The sequence below is a fragment of the Brachyistius frenatus genome, unplaced genomic scaffold (genome assembly GCF_029030835.1).
Source record: "Brachyistius frenatus isolate BFR_SWC_R1_liver_20210118 unplaced genomic scaffold, ASM2903083v1 Contig_163, whole genome shotgun sequence".
Lineage (NCBI taxonomy): Eukaryota > Metazoa > Chordata > Actinopteri > Embiotocidae > Brachyistius > Brachyistius frenatus.
The window spans coordinates 191,032-208,401 of NW_027210762.1; the positions used below are offsets into that span (position 1 = coordinate 191,032).

A 17,370-nucleotide genomic window follows, 5' to 3' on the forward strand; every position below is an offset into this window, starting at 1 on the left:
ATTTGGAGCCAGCCCCTTGTGGCCCTCAGTGGTACTGCACTCCACGATTGGCTTCACTTTTTCAGAGCTGGAGGCTACATCCAGTCTCTGGGCACACGTCCTCCGTCACGTGGCTAAATCCTGACTTGCCTGGTTACGGTTGCTATGCTACGATAGAAACATGGAGGTCGTTGTGAGGTCAAACTCGACAACGAATGACTGGAGCGCGCGGGAAGTGGGAGGGGAGGGGGGGGGGAGTTATGTCGTGTTTAAAGTTGTCATCCCCCCCCATCTTCTGCATCGTGACTGAGTCGCTGCGCTCTTTTCTGCAGCCCGCTGCGGCTGCTCGGGAGCCTGATGTATGCAAAGCCGGGATCACGACTGCTGCTCCAGAGAAGAGCTCCGTTGTGCGAATTTGTGTTTGAATGGCGCTGCGCTGGCGGGTCGTGCCGGTGTGTGAGGGAGGGTGAGGGAGAGGAGGCGGGTTTAAACGGGGGACAGCAGAGAGGTGGCGGAGCTGAACATACGATCAAACGTTCCCGGGCCACATCAAAGTCAATCCAGGTTCTCACAACGCTGTCGTATTATCTTCAGCACAAGTGCAATCCAGCAAAAACAAAACAAATGACAGCAAAACTAACGAGGGAAGACCTGCAAATATTGTGTTTTTGTAGACAATTATAGTTCATTGTTTAACCTAAAGAACGACTAGCACTTGAAACTTTTGGCGGATTAGTCGATAAGCCGAAACTTTTGATTTTAAAAAGGGCTTTATCGATATTAGAAGTGATTTTTTTTTTTTTTTTTAAACAACAACAACAACAACAACAAAAAAGAAAATTCACTGATTCTTCCAATTTGTCATTTGTGGAAGATTTGCTGCATTTCCTCTTTGGTGGCATTAAACTGACGATTTTATTTATTTATTTTTTTTTTTTTGTACAGTTGGTTGAACAAAACAAACGATTTGAGGATTTCACACTAAATCAAACACATATTCCTTTTACATCAAACAGAAAAAAGTTCGACCACTTTTAGGTTCTGGAAACATCAGTTGTGACTTAAATAATAAGCTTTGTGTCCTCATTTTTTTGCGTAATTATGAACTGCGTTACCTTTTCTACAGGATACACATCAACGGTCATGAGGAGATCAACTTGTGAATCAGTGCTGATCTTTGAGTGCCAATAAAAGTCTTAATAGAAATGTGTTCTCAAGCTGCCGAAGGACTCGTTAACTTGGTATTATATTTATTTCAGTCGGCGTTTCCTCCAGTGTGGTTCGGTCTTTCGAGCCAGCAGTGACGATAGCAGCTGATAAAAGTAGGCAGATCGTCTTTCTCATCCAAAAAAGCTATTTGGAATCCAAGAAAATAGATAATAATCTAATTAGAGGTTGTTTTTTTGTTTTTTTTTCATTAAACTTGCAAAAAGTGACTTTTAAGAGATTTAAGGAGGCGCGATCAACATCGTTAACTTTTAAGATGGTACGTACATTTTCTTAGCACGCTCCATTTTTCACTCTCTTAGCTCTAATTTTGGTCTCTACCACCTCTTGAGGGAAATATGTCTCCTTTAGTTGCTAAATGTTCCACATTATGTTCACAAGTAAGTCGCTAACTGTGTCTGCTGCTGTTTGGTGCTGAGATGACGGTGTGAACCAGAACCAGAACCAGAACCAGAACCAGAACCAGAGCCGCTAAACAATGACTTCAAAGCTGGATTGTAGGAGTTTAAAACATAAATGAACGTGTAGATTTTCAGTCCACACAACGCTGATTAAACGTCAATAATGTTTCTGTAATTACTCTCACTGGCAGAAGGGGGCGACAAAAGCTCCACACTGCAGGTTTAAACTCGTTATAAAGCTAGAAAAATCTGAAAGATTGAGGTCTGTAATCTACTGTAGGTTCATCACACTGTTTTGTTATAAAAAATATATATATAAATAAGAGCCACTTGAAATGAAAAGACCTGTTGGACCCAAACTTTTTGATGTGAACAAATTGCTATAACTTTTGAAAAAAGCCGAATAAATGTTTTTATGGCAAAATGTCACAGATGTGCTTCATAAACATACAGAAAGTCGTACAAATGTGTCACCAGAAACATAAAATACCCGACATCTCCAACTTCGGAAGTAGCGGTCTGCGTCTCACCGATAGAAAGCTCCGCTGCCACTAAAGCAACAATATATGATCATTCACTGATACTACAACCGCTTCAGTTTCACGCGTCTCTCGAGCAGATGCAGAAAAATCTGTTTCCAAAACAACAACATCCCAGTCGGCGACGTCAGACAGTCATTCTCAATCTGCCGCGCTGCATCCCTTCTCCCTTCCTAACCTTTAGGCAGCTTGATTGCATCTCGCGTTAACGGCTACATCTTAATTGCTCTCCTTCTTTTCTTGACCTTGACTTCACAGCAGGTGACACCGGGATCAAAACACTCCAAGCCGCCGCCGCCGCCGCCGCTACACCTCGGTTCGGCTCCGCGGTTGTCATGACACCCACGTACCTGACATTGTCGTGACGTTGGATGTAGATCTTGTGAAAGATCCTCTCGGGCGGCTTCAGGAAGTCCTCCTTCATCTCCATGGCAACGTTCCTGGGCAGAAGGCTCATTAGCAGACGCTCCTGAGGAGGGAGGGGTTAAAAAACAGAAGAAGGAAGGCAGCGTTAGAACTTCAAAACCAGGAGGACATGCAGTAAAACCTGCATACTGTGTGTGTGTGTGTGTGTGTGTGTGTGTGTGTGTGTGTGTGTGTGTGTGTGTGTGTGTGTGTGTGTGTGTGTGTGTGTGTGTGTGTGTGTGTGTGTGTGTGTGTGTGTGTGTGTGTGTGTGTGTGTGTGCGCTAGTGCACATGTAGGCAACTAACGTTAACAATCTGCTCTTTCTGTCGCTCGCTAGAAAACATCAAGGAGAGGAAAGACAGTGAAGGCAGGTTTCAGCACCTCAGAGGGACGACTGTGTTTTGTTTCCCCGTAAACCGACTTTAGAGCCGAAACAATCAGCTGACGAGTCGATCAGCAGAAACTTTTACGTGTTTTTGTCTATACTAACATTTTCTGCATTTCTTCCATCTTTTGTGGCACCAAACTGAGTATTTCAGCATGTTTTGGACAGTTTTCACAGGAACAGATATTGATTATATCTGTATTATATTATAGATGGAACAAATAATTGACACAAGTCGTACAAATGATTTGTTTTCAGACCTACTCTAGACGGCAAAACCTGAATCTATACTGGCTTCAAGTTAGATGTTAGTTGTCAATACGTTTCTGTTCATTGATTGATGGGTTTGTTTAGAAAAGAACAGGACAGATTGCGTAATACAATCTTACGAATCCACAGTAACGTGTTAAATTACGTGTTTTGTTTGACCAAATCCATAAATATTCATTTTATAATCATATAAAACTTGAAAAAAAACCTTGAAGCTAATAACCAGATGGAAAATCGACATTGATCGATGATGCAAAAATCTAGATTTTGACTCAAAATCTGACTTTTAAGGATGGATGTAAACGACAACTAAGACAGAGTAATATTAGACAAAGAACATTTGAAGGTTAACTGAATTCATTAATCTACGATCTAAAGTTGTCATTTAATTGTTTTGTTAACGAATCCTTTCAGCAGCAGCTAAATACGGCAGATGAATAATCCAGTGTGTGTGTGTGTGTGTGTGTGTGTGTGTGTGTGTGTGTGTGTGTGTGTGTGTGTGTGTGTGTGTGTGTGTGTGTGTGTGTGTGTGTGTGTGTGTGTGTGTGTGTGTGTGTGTGTGTGTGTGTGTGTGTGTGTGTGTGTGAATAGTCTCAGTTGCAGCAGCAGCTTGAAGTGCACTCGAAACTCTCGCAGGATGTCAAATGGTTGTGAATGCACAATGAATCATCGGGCGGCTGAGCTGAGTAGCGGTAGAGAGGCAGGGTTATAAAAGCAGCCGGGGCTCTCCCGTGTCTCCCTCTGACACTGTTTCACATTACACTCCTATTCTCACACTCTCACACACACACACACACACACACACACACATACACGATCCTCACCTGTGAAAAAAAAATAATAAAAGAAAGCCGACTGGTGGAGCAGCTTCTGGAAGCAGCTATACTGATGGAGACGCTGTGTGAAAGTGTGCATCAGCTTTTTCGTACAGTAATAAACCAGAGCGAAGGTTTGGTCATTTGAATAAAATAATGAAGGTCCCTGCTTTGTTAATGTCTTCCACTTCTGTTCCCTAATTACACATTTAATAATTCCCATTTCTCTCATCTGTCTACCGTTTAATTCGCCGTGTGCTCTGTTTAACTGGTGCTTTATTAATGAACCACACGCTCACTAAATGAGGGTTGTTTGGACGTACAGACATCATATCCTGACTTCAGAAATCAGGCCTTAATCTGGCTTCGAGAAATCACGCTAGCTTGAGTCGTCTGAGAAAAAAACACGATAATGAGGTTTCTAAAATGCCGACAAAAGGCCTGGTATCACAAACAGAGTGTAATACACCCATCGGTCCACTAGAGGACAGTGTTTCAGCGTCAAATTTTGCATCGCCTTGGCATGAAAAGTACAATGTGATGAAGTTATCGTGACTTTAACCTGTCGGTAACATATTTGATGACACTTAGTTAAAATTAGCTGTTGAAAATCCAAATAATGATCTTTTTTCTAAACCTAACCACAAGGTTTTTGGGTGCTCCTTACTTTTAACAAGGCAAAAACAGAACGCTGATACCTCTAGTGGTCTGATGGGTGTATGACACGCTGTGGCGTGACGTTGAGCTGCAGCGAGGCGGCAACCAACCGTCACCCATCGGTTAAAGTCTGCTCGGCGACGAGGACACTATGCCCCGCCCGCCTTTTGAGGCCTAATATCTAATTAATGAGGACATTATTTTCTGATGGATCACCAGAAAACTAATTAGAAGGAGTGACTTTGGTGAATGACACCATGATGACTTGTACAAAACATTTACTGACTTTGTATTTCCTGAGAGAAGTTGATGCTTTTTGAATGGGAGTTTATTGGAGCCGGCCCCTAGTGGCCCTCAGTGGTATTGCAGTTTAAGATACTTTCAGCATTAGCTTCTGGAGATATGTTGAAAAAGCCTCATCAACAAAGTTACAAGCCTCAATCACAGGATGACTGAAAGCTCTGGAAACAAGCAAGTGCACGAGTATATTTCAGCAATAAGACGTGACCTGAAAACCTCTCGAGTTTTTGCATGACCTTTGACCTTGCCACAATCCCTAACCGAGCAGTGTTAGCCTCCTAAAGTGACCCGGCGGTTATCCACAGAGGAGAAAATAATCACGTGAGCAGCTTTAAAAAGCGTCCTTCATCAATTTGGAGAATAATAGTTTTGACGAGCCAATTCTGACTCAGTCAGCTGTTTTTTTGTTTTTTTTTACCTCCACAGCCTTTCAGCAGCAGTCGTAGCTGCTGACAGCTCCTGAAAAAGCGAGTAAGTAACACCTTCAATCGGGATTATTTTGTCAAAATAAAGCAAAAGCAAATGACTGAATTACAAATTCCCAAAGTCGAGAATTAACTTTGACGCTTTTTAATGGATCAAGTCATAACAGATATGGAGATCCTAACAAACGGACCCATCTCCTTGACAACGGAGACATCTGCTGAGGAACGACATGCGCGATGCAGCTGAAAGCTTTTAGAAAAACGTCCACAAATTTGGATTCGTTGCCGCTCGGGAAGACAAAGACGAACATCCTTCCCTCCTTCCGCTGCCTTCTGCGAACGAGGAGGAAGCTTCTGCTATTGAACCGAGAAGTCAATTCACACACACACACACACACACACACACACACACACACACACACACACACACACACACACACACACACACACACACACACACACACACACACACAGTACATACGGGCACGTAGCCGACACATGTTCAGCAATCAATACAACCTGTGGATCCGTCTCCAAAAGCAAAACACCTCCCGAGTGGTGACCAGGAGACGTGATCGAGCCTGAGATCTGTTTGGTTCATGGGCACATCGGCAGCAGCAGCCCGGCCAGCTGGCTGGCGACAGATCCCAATCTGTGTGTGTGTGTGTGTGTGTGTGTGTGTGTGTGTGTGTGTGTGTGTGTGTGTGTGTGTGTGTGTGTGTGTGTGTGTGTGTGTGTGTGTGTGTGTGTGTGTGTGTGTGTGTGTGTGTGTGTGTGTGTTTCGCTGGCCCAGATAAACTGTGACCTTTCCTGGAGTAGGGAGGACATGGAAGCAATCTGCTTGTGTAATTACCTGTCAGAAGGGAGCCTGTTGCTGCCGGGGAAAAACACAGCATATCATCACCTAATCTGCAAAGCGCAGGTGCTAAGTGTGCGCTCGCAAAATGAAGGTGAGACACATATTCAGGCGTATTATATATATACATATATATTTATATATATATATATATATATACATGTACGTGGGATAATTAATTCTCTGTGGGTTTTGGTGGGTGGGGGGGGAGGGGATGCATGCGCCACTGTCATTGTTCTTTCCTTAAATAGCTGCTGTCATAGTTACTGCGCGCCTGTGGGCAGGTTGTTAGAATACATCGACACCTGAAAACTTCTCAAGAGACGAAGATTTCTCAAACAAAGTCAAAACGTGCACTCGTTGTGTTGTTGTGTGTGTGTGTGTGTGTGTGTGTGTGTGTGTGTGTGTGTGTGTGTGTGTGTGTGTGTGTGTGTGTGTGTGTGTGTGTGTGTGTGTGTGTGTGTGTGTGTGTGTGTGTGTGTGTGTGTGTGTGTGTGTGTGTGTGCAGAATTCACGCGCCTCACCTGCTTCTCGTTTTCATCCTCGAGCCTCAGCCGCTCCTCGATGCAGTCGCGGGCCTGCAGGAAGACTTTCCTCTGCGTGCGCTCGGTGAGGATCCTCACGAACACGCCCGACAGGTTGACGCTGGTGAACAGCACCGCGTTGGCCACCAGCTGCGCACACACACACACACACACACACACACACACACACACAAACAAGAGCGGACATGCCAAACAAAGCATGTGAAAGCACGTGTGTGTGTGTGTGTGTGTGTGTGTGTGTGTGTGTGTGTGTGTGTGTGTGTGTGTGTGTGTGTGTGTGTGTGTGTGTGTGTGTGTGTGTGTAGTCATACATCCCAGATTAAATGTCACAATCGTTGATTAGTCCATAGGCTGGATTTGAATATGTCCACATCAAGGTCAGCGCGCCGGATTACCGCGTGAACTGTAGGTGCGATTTAAATTAGAATTTTATTTATTTATTTATTTTTTTAAACGCGAGTGAAACCGGCGAGAAAAAGTGCACCATCGATTAGTGATCGGAAGCTCATTGATCCCCGCCGGGAGACAATCTGGAGAGGACGAACCCCTGCTGTGTCTTCAATTCAGAGAAAGGTCAGAGGTGAAAGGTCGGAGAAACACCGTAATCCGGCACAGCCCGTCTTTGTGACCCGTCAAAGCAAAAACAAACAAACACTTCACTTCATGCTAATGACCAAAAAGAAGAAGAAAACACGCTTTATAGTTTCTAACGAAGGGGTCCAAATAAAAACAGGAGGAAATCTTCATTTTCCTCTCTGGCATTTTGTAGTAAATCACTTCCTCAGACCTCTAAAGCTAAAATATAGACACAGCTTGTCCTTTGGCTGAACTGGTCACATGTTGATCAGCAGCACAAGAGCCAAAACATTTGGGGGGAAAAACATCTGGATTTTGTGTGGATGTGTTCACTGTCATCCGGAAATGACGGTTCTTCTTGTATCCTGAGAAGTCAGACCAGCGTTTCTAACTCATGCTTTCTAATTGTGCACTGCTGCATGATTATAAGTCCCTTTAAAAAATAAAAATAAAAAGTCAAATTAAACACTTTAATACGGAATAAATTGAGAAGTAGCTTCCAGAAAAAGGTCCTACTGGACTAGAATAATAAATCCTTAACAGTATGTTGTGGTGGGAAAATGCATCTTAACTATTAATATTATTCCTTCTGGCTTCAGTCTGGCTCATAAGTAGCAGGTTGGAATCAGTACCGAGTTGTGTGTGTGAGGCTCTGCAGGATGTTTCAGCACCGGCCGGCTGGACAGCTCCTCGTCTGCTTCCTTACTCCGCTGCGCAAAAAAACAAAAACAAAGTGCGACTCCGCTCGTTTCCAGTTTTACAACTACACTATCCTGATCGATCGTTTTTAACCTCTCCTACTCCAGGGGAAAGTCGGATGAGTGAGCACGCAGCCTCTCGGCACCACTGTAATTCATACAGTTAAGTTCAGAGTGTGACTGGGAGCTCCCCCCCCCCCCCCAGAACAACAACAACAACAACACTGTTCTGCTTCTGGAACAGCAGGAAGTGAGTGAAAGTGGGACTCGACCCCACGACCCACACGTGATGGTGGAGCTGGATGAGTGACCCCCTCCCCCCTGGTATCCCCTCCGGCCGGGGATGCAGGTGCAGCACTTACCGATCTCCACAGCCTCTGCTTCCTCCCCGTGACCGACGTCGCTATGACAATGAAGTGGGATGCAGCCAGCATCACCCCGAACAGCACGGCCAGCAGCGTCCGCACCGGCAGCAGCACGTAAGCCACGAGGGTGACCAGCATGAGCTGCCACACGCCTTGCTCGGGGGCAGCGGCGTTCACCGGCTCCGACGTGCCGAGCGCCAGCGGGAACGGGCAGCAGAGCAGCGCGAAGGTGAAGCTGAAAAGCAGCGCCAGCTTCGCGATCTGCTGCAGCTGCGTCACCTGCAGGTACTTGACGTTGGTGACGATGAACAGCGACAGGAACACCACGCAGTGCACCGGGTAGGAGCCCTTGGACAAGGTGAGCCGCGGGCTGGACAGCAGCTCCACCAGGGACAGCGACGACGCGGCCACGATGAGCACCGCCAGCGCCTTGAGGGTGGCGGTCTGCTCCAGCTTCAGGTTGTAGTTCTGGAAGAGCGCCTCCAGCTCCTGGCTGTTGAACTCGTCCTCGCACGCGATGGCGCCCAGGCGTGCGCCGGCCGGGCAGTGACCCTTCCTCCTCCGGGTCTTGACTCTTTCGAATGGCGCCTCCTCCATGTTCGGGCCATTCATGAAGCGGGGAACGGCGCGCGAGCCCCCTCAACTTTTCGGTTCCTCTCCTCCTGTCGGGAATCGAACCGGCACCCTCTCCCAGTTCATGCGTCCTGGATTGTCCGAGGGTGCTCGGGCTCGGTGTCAGAGGGGGGGGGGGGGGAGAGGGTGTCAGCGGAGGAGGAGATGGAGAGAGCACCGCGCGCGCTCTATCCACAGGTTGACGATTGTTGGTGCGTCGTCAGGAAAGTAGCCCGACCAATGCGTCGCTCTCTTTCTCCCTCCCTCCCTTCCTATCTCTCTCTCTCTCTCTCTCCCTCTCTCTCTCTCTCTCTCTCTCTCTCTCTCTCTCTCTCTCTCTCTCTCTCTCTCTCTCTCTCTCTCTCTCTCTCTCTCTCTCCCTCCCTCCCTCTATCTCTCTCTCTCTCTCTCTCTCTCTCTCTCTCTCTCCCTCCCTCCCTCTCTCCCGGACCACCAGCCTTCAGCTTCAGACAGGGTTACCGGCGATCTCGCGCTGCAACGGCACTCACATGAAGGGTCACGCGTTTGCCTCTGTTGGTAATCAAAACACCTCACCACGAGGCTCAGTGAGCATCACCAAAAAAACAAAACAACAATCAATAATCCCTCTGAGCCTCACACGGAGGAGATGTTGTCTTCTGCCTCGTGCCCTCGCCTCAGTGACATGTCAGTGGTTTGGTGAAGAAGACAGCAGCAAAAAAATAAATAAAAGAAACCAGCGCTGGTGATTTCCCCTCAGTGTCTGCAGTCAGAGCTGATGTAGTTTCCAGCTAAAAATAGACCAGCTGCACCGGTGGATGCTCCAAAAGCCAAAATTTGGTCTTTCCCGCATCTCTTTTACCCCCCCCCCTCCCCTCCCCGGCCCCCCGTCCCCCCCCACCATCTCCTACCTGGAAATTAAAAAAAAACATAAATAAATAAAAGGTTAACTAGAGGTAATGATCGTGGGATAAAAATAGCGCACTCACCGACTCTACCCGAATCTTACAGAATGATGACGTGCATCTCAAAATGTGCTGCACCGTTGTTGTGGTTTGAGGGCTTTGTGTGTGTGTGTGTGTGTGTGTGTGTGTGTGTGTGTGTGTGTGTGTGTGTGTGTGTGTGTGTGTGTGTGTGTGTGTGTGTGTGTGTGTGTGTGTGTGTGTGTGTGTGTGTTCATATTTGCATACATGCATATTTTGTACCAATATAAATATTGGTGCAAAAGTATGTCAGTGTAATATGCTGTGTTATTTAATGTGAGTTTTTAAGTTGACAGTGCAACCTACAGTATAGGAGGATAAATGTAGTGACAGCAAAAACAAATACTGAATATACAAGTGATGAATACTTTACTGTTAAAAGAATTGTGGATTAAAATATGGGACACCAGGAGATATAGATGGTCTCATGACAAAAGTTTAAAAAAAAATAATTAAAAAAACAAACATTCAGGATGTCCAAAAACGTAAGGAAAGTGTTTATGTGCGTACGTTTTCACGTTGCAGAACAAACTGTCATATATTAAAAAAAAGACCTGCCAACTGGAGGATATGTAAATATGTACGATGAAAGGAAACAGTGGCGGAGAATTACACATCAAAGAGGAGGGGAAAAAACAACAACAACAACAACAAAGGGATAATTTGGTATAAAATATTCACGTCAGAGGTCTTACATGCGTGAAATCCTCGCCATCAAATGTCACATAGAAAACACAGCTGAGCATCATAACTATACAGGCTACAGATTGAGGCGTATACGGTGTGCAATAATCATACAAGTCCTGATTTATGGAGCACTTTAAGTGGAGGTTTACAGGAATTAACCATTTGCACAGGCAGCATTAACAAATCTGGAGGCCCGTGTTCCTCCCCCTCACTGTTGATTGTGCAGTTTCCCCGCTTTATTCATCATATTAGGCCTTACGACTCCTATAACATCAGCTTTTAAGTCAAATATTTAAATGTATTTTTAGTTAAAACGACTATAAAACAACAAGTAAACCTCAATCTGTGAGTGTCTCTGTGGTGTGAAGATGCAGCCACATGACAAGGACAAAAAAAAAAAAACGACCGGCTCGTCAATGAACGGAGTCAATGTGAAGCACTTTGGAGCCTCCGAACAAGAAAAAGCCTCTCCGTGTACAAAGTCAATTACGACGTGGTCAATATCCACTCGCGTCCGGCGCGCCGTTAATCGATAGGCTGCAGAGTTGAGATCAACAGCGAGAAGAAAGGCGATCTGACCCCCATCTAAGGGGACTAATAAGACTTTGTCGAGTTGGCCGGCTAACAGGGTGAAAACACTCCCTCCTCCTCCTCCTCCTCCTCCTCCTCCTTAAAGATCCAGAGCCGCCTCTTCATCTCCTCAAGGACTTATTTACTCATATTTATGGCTGAATATCCTGCAAAGCTACGAGTTCCCTTTCAGCACGAGACAAAACAAAATGCCTCAAAGCCTGATTTTAAGTGGACGAACAGTCGGTGTTTACTTCCTGTTTCCAACCATAAGTCGAGGCCGACCAATCGCGACGTCGCCTGTTGGTTTGTCCTTTCGGAGCCTGAAAGTCAGCGTTTTGGAGCCGGAAGTGACCATGTTTGTACGAGCTGGGGGAGGAGCAACGGTTGGAATAAAGGACACTATGCCCCGCCCCCCTACACCAAAAAGGTCAATCAAACCAGACACGCCCCCCAAACATTTATCTAATGACACCATAAGGACTGGTGGAAAACATTTAGTTTTTTTTTTTTTAATGGGAGTCTATTGGAGACAGAGGTTTTTTTTTTTTTTAAGCCAGCCCCTAGTGGCACTCAGTGGTATTACGCATTTGTATGTAGAGTCTATGGTTGTTGTGACACTGTCATACAGTGACAATGAATATAGTAAATAGAAAAACTACATCTCAGCTGCTGTTACATAAAAAAAAAAAAAAACAACAACTATCAGTATCTAACTTTGGATAACACTTTAAAAGTTCATTCTTGAAATTGGAAAATATCATCCAGAGCTTCCAACTTTAGTGAATGGTCATCATCACTGGGTTCAATGTCTTATTCTATTTATTAATTTGAATCATGTGATCGTGTCTCTGATTTTGAAATGTGTTTGTCGTTGACTCTTGAGGGGACGAATCTTTGAGAAAAAACACATCGGAATAAAAAATAAAACTATTTGATCACTTAAGAGTTTTTTGGGAGGTTTCATAGGTTAAAATAGTTGCTTTCCATTTAAATTCATTACTTTCTAATTATTTGTCTCTTGATACAATGGTCTGCACGCTGCTGTATTAATAAACCCGTCGATGCAGCAACCAAAACTGTTTCAGGTCGTTTTGGGAAGTAAGATTGCAGCATTATTTTTTTCCATCGCCACGTCCCCCTCCAGTGTTTTATCTTTACCTGTTCAGCATCTAACAGGTGAAGTGAAGTGATGCAGGGGCCACACACACACACACACACACACACACACACACACACACACACACACACACACACACACACACACACACACACACACACACACACACACTACACACACACACACACACACACACACACACACACACACACACACACACACACACACACACACACACACACACACACACACACACACACACACACACACACACACACACACACACACACACACACACACTTTGCACACACCAGCTTCCATTTCTCTGCCTCCTGAAGTAAGTGACAGCTGCAGATTTTTTTGGACCATCCCTCCATCCAGGATGCCTGACAGTCGCCCCCCCCCTCCCACACCCCCGTTGCCATGGCAACAGAGCGAGCAAGTAAAGCTAGCAGTTGTGACCGATATGCCGCTGAGGTGTTTCCCAATCTGACACCCGGCTCTCTCTCTCTCTCTCTCTCTCTCTCTCTCTCTCTGTGACTTTCCTCTTTCAGGTGGTCTGAGATGATGATGATGATGATGATGATGATGATCTGCAGCTGATGTGTTGTGTGTCCGTCGGTGCCGCGGTGACACAGCGCCCTGCCCCTGCTGGCTCATTGTGCTCGCTGACATTTCTCCAAATTGAGGCTCTGACATGAAGGAAACGGGGCGGCGCTGGATGGACAGCTTCAGAGAGGTGACCGAACCACGGCAGGGGGAGAAGACACACACGGGGTGAGGAGGGGGTGTGTGTGTGTGTGTGTGTGTGTGTGTGTGTGTGTGTGTGTGTGTGTGTGTGTGTGTGTGTGTGTGTGTGTGTGTGTGTGTGTGTGTACGGGGCAGAGAGGGATGGAGGGGGGAGTGGGGTGGTAAATCCATAAATTCATTATAAACTTTGAAAATGTCAGAGTGAGTCCAGCACCGCCTCAGACCAGGTGACCCAGAGATTGTAGCTTTGATTTGCCAGGCGACCCGCTCCGGTAATCACAGCCAGGTGATGTCCTGGTCATGGACCTGAGTGTGTGTGTGTGTGTGTGTGTGTGTGTGTGTGTGTGTGTGTGTGTGTGTGTGTGTGTGTGTGTGTGTGTGTGTGTGTGTGTGTGTGTGTGTGTGTGTGTGTGTGTGTGTGTGTGTGTGTGTGTGTGTGTGTGTGTGTGTGTGTGTGTGTGAGAGAGAGATGGGAGCCAGTTGGCAGGGAGACACGGGGACAGATAAATGAGAAACTGGGCTCTTCTGTGCGTCCATGAATGCCCTCCTTCAGGGCTCGGGAAGCTGCTTCAGTGTTGTCTGATTCATGAATAAACCTGTTCGCTGCCATTCAAACAAACACAATTAGCTCCATGATGCTTTTCCTGTGGAGGACAGGAGGGGAACACGAAGCTCCAGCAAACGCTGCTATTTTCACAACCGCTGAAGGACCTCACGAAACCTTCTGGAAACACGATCTGCTGCAAAACGCATTCATTCTGAAAAAAGAAAAAGAAATGCAGAAAAAAATCAGGTCAAAATACTAATAAAATCATCAAAAGATGTCTTCGACACGCCACTGTTGCTTCAACGTGTTGTTGTTGTTGTTTTTTTAAGTGAACAACAGCCAGCAGATTGCACGTATGCATCCATATGCACGAGAGGGGAAATGAAAAAGACGAGCGAGACGCACACATAGAAAAAAAAAAAAAGAGTGTTGAGCAGTAGGCTGTGTTAAAGTGTGTGTGTGTGGGGGGGCCGGGGGGCGGGGGGGGGCTCTTGGGTTGCCGTGTGTGTGTGGGAGTGTTATTGAGAGATATTTTTAATTCTGTGTGTCAGCTTCTCTCATCTCCCTCAGCAAGAGACGTCGGAGGGAAGCTGAAAAACATTTCCAATGCAGCTATCATTTAAATACACACACACACACACACACACACACACACACACACACACACACACACACACACACACACACACACACACACACACACACAGTTCATCAGAAATCTTTCATGTGGCACCAGTTGCGTCTTTGAAAGGTTAAAAAAAGCCTGCCAGATTGTCAGTTTATTTTTTATTTTTTTACATGAACATGATTACAAATATGAATGCGATACATTTACAGATGAATCCAAGTGAATGATGAAAAAAAGAAAATAAAAAAATCCGCCAAAAAACCCAATTGTGATACTAAAAGGTAATAAAAGATTGAACGGACTAAACTGTTCCTCGCTGAAATCAACAGTTTAACTCTCCCGACGCCTCCCACTGAATAATACTCCACCATATGGCAGATGATGACTGTAATAATTCCCCCGTGGAGCAGCCGGCGTCGACCTAATGACTTTTTCCCATGCCGCTTTTGCTTTTAGGGAGCGTGTAAAGTCACAGCGGACCTCAGAGTGGGATTAGGGTCATCCTGGTGGGATTTCTCTCAATTGGGAAGGTAAATGGATTTTTTTTTTTTTCAGCTCATACTCGTTTCTCGGCATAAATTAAAAAAGAAAAAAAAGCACAATTGTTTCAATCACAAATCACACAACGGGATTTATCCTCCCTTTATCACCCCACCATTCAGCACAGATCTGCAGGCTAAAAGCTGCATTAAAATCTACATACGAGAGATGAACGTTCACTTTTGCTCTGCGTCACAGCTGTTCAAACATCTGGGAAGGATCCCAAACGTGAGTCAGAGGAAGATCAAACGCTTCAGTAGAAACTTCAGCGTCTGAACGCGTCGACACGCTGACTGAAAAGAGAGAAAAAAATACTTCAGGCTGCAGATTTCACTACAAACGACACTACAATCAATACAAGAATATAAAACTAAACAATAACTGTGAGGGTGAAAGGCTGACTGACAGTGTTCAGGCTGCTCGAAGGTGTTCACGTTCAAAAATGTTTGATTCTGTGTCTTTTTTTTGTGAATTTTTAGCAGTAAAATGCGGAAATTAGCAGAAATTCCAAGTTTGTGATTTTCTTTTAAACAACTATTTCTTAAAGACTAATATTTCATAACTTTTCCATGATAATAAGCATTGCACATCACTGAAATATTTTACTTATAATCTTTTCTTTTTTTTTAAATGTATTATTTAAACTGAGATTCATGGGGCTCAAAGTTACAAAAATATATTTTTAAAAAAATACATGCTGTCAAAATAAGCCTCAAGTCTTTTTTTATTTATTATTTATTTATATTAAATCAGCACAAACTAAGTACAAAAACAAAGCGCAGCTGGAGATGTGTATAATCTAATTTCAGATATTCCTCGTTTCCACGATAAAACTACATTTCCTACAAGCCCCGTCACTTCCTGTTGTTTCTCCCGGTTAGCGAGCAGCTGTTTGTTTTGATGGTGAGAGGAGAGAGGGGGCGGAGCCACGCCACTTTAATAATGAGGAGTTATTTTTTGGTGTTAATACAGTGAGTTTTGTTTGTAGAGGCTAGTTTACACCTGTTGACAACATTTTTTGCAAAAAAACAACAACAACAACGGTGTAATTTTGCAAGATCGCGAGCTCCATTGCTTGAATTTTCCTTTTAATTATTATGACGGCGAGATCGTGATTTCCTGCAGGGTCGGATATTTGTGTTTTCTCTAAGAAGCGATCTTCTTGTTCCGAGAGGACTAAATTGATCAGTTTTAACTTCAAAAATCATTTCTGCACCTTCATGAAGTTCTTCTGGAAGAATAAAGCCAGTGAAGTCTGTGATGAAGGTTTCAGCCCTCCGGTCCTGATGCTAACACGACTTTTAAAGTCTTTTTTTATCTTGTACTATACCTGCTCTGCCGGTGCGGTTCGATACTTTCATTATTTCCAGGTGAGGGTGAGTAGCAGGTGATCAATGCGGCAGCGGCCGGCGGCAGCGAGAAGGCGACCGCGGCCTGGAGGTCGACTTCATCAAATATTCAGCGGCGGTTTTTGGGGGGACGAAATTACAAATGCTCATTATCAGCGCGAGGCGGTGTGAACTTTCACACTTAACACCGGCACTTATCCCCCGACAGATTACGGCTCCGCGCATCAAATATTAAAGCGGCGGCGTGAATTATTGATCCCAATCGATGAGTGCAGGTCAGAGGAGGAGCTGATGGACAGCCGAGAGGTGCTGCAACAACTTAAACTCAATAACCTCATGATGGTCGTCGAGACGGCTCACGTGTTTTAAGTTGAGGTCAAGTAGGAACTTTTGGACTCTTATGTTGTATTCAGACCAATCGTGTGACTTAAAGTTAAATATCTTCAACTCTTTGCATTGACTTTGTATGTAATCGCTCCTTCTGTTACACCTCCTGAGTTACCGGACCCCGAATTTAACTGCATTAATACCCGAGTCTGTTCTCGCCTCCCTTAAGGATCGTTTTCCAGTCGTTTGATTGTTGGAACCACTTCTAACCCCTCCTACTGGTCTCTGATTGGTTAATCGAATCTTAATGCGAACAGGGTTTCTAGCCGGGGGCTCAGGACTGATCAAAAATTTACATACCAGTTGCTTGATTTTGATACCAGTTCCTGAATGATACTTATTTCCCCCCCAATACTCATTTTATAATATGTTTTTTTTAAAGAAAAAGAATATTAAATTCCACATTATGATTTAGTTTTCATGCAGTTTAGAGGGGGAGAGTGTAACCCAGGTTTTTTTCACAGTAGTCCCCTGAAGGCCACACACAAAGCTAGTACAGTTTACCGAAGTTCCCTCAACACCTCGCGCGCTATCTGCCAAAAATAGCACCGACGTAATTCAGTCAGAAACATAAAAGTTTCAGAGTTCAGTATCCAGAATTCACCCCAAAAAAATCCACCTGTCCCTGTAATATTTGCAATAACTGATGTATTTTGATGTTTTTCCACAAACAAATTCCCCCAGTTTTACAGTTCACCACCGTCTTCGCTTTATACGAGCCGACGTCGATTCAACAAACTTTTTTTTTCCCCGGGTAATGACCTTCAAAACAGC

General features: G+C 44.8%; 1 protein-coding gene across 5 annotated transcripts in view; it reads right to left on the minus strand.

Annotated features, from left to right (window-relative positions):
- Nucleotides 1-9,442, minus strand: part of LOC138631684 (adenylate cyclase type 1-like) — a 37,165-nt gene extending 27,723 nt beyond the window's left edge. For 2 of the 5 annotated variants that reach the window (XM_069716809.1, XM_069716807.1), the window contains exons 1-4: nt 8,442-9,442; nt 8,014-8,091; nt 6,785-6,934; nt 2,497-2,615 (exon numbers count right to left, since the gene is read on the minus strand). In XM_069716809.1, coding sequence (XP_069572910.1) covers nt 2,497-2,615; nt 6,785-6,934; nt 8,014-8,091; nt 8,442-9,056 — 962 coding nt within the window. In that variant the 5' untranslated portion in view covers nt 9,057-9,442. The remainder of the gene's footprint in view (nt 1-2,496; nt 2,616-6,784; nt 6,935-8,013; nt 8,092-8,441) is intronic. The other 3 variants (XM_069716804.1, XM_069716806.1, XM_069716805.1) reach the window with 3 other exon arrangements.
- Between the last annotated feature and the right edge of the window lie 7,928 nt (nt 9,443-17,370).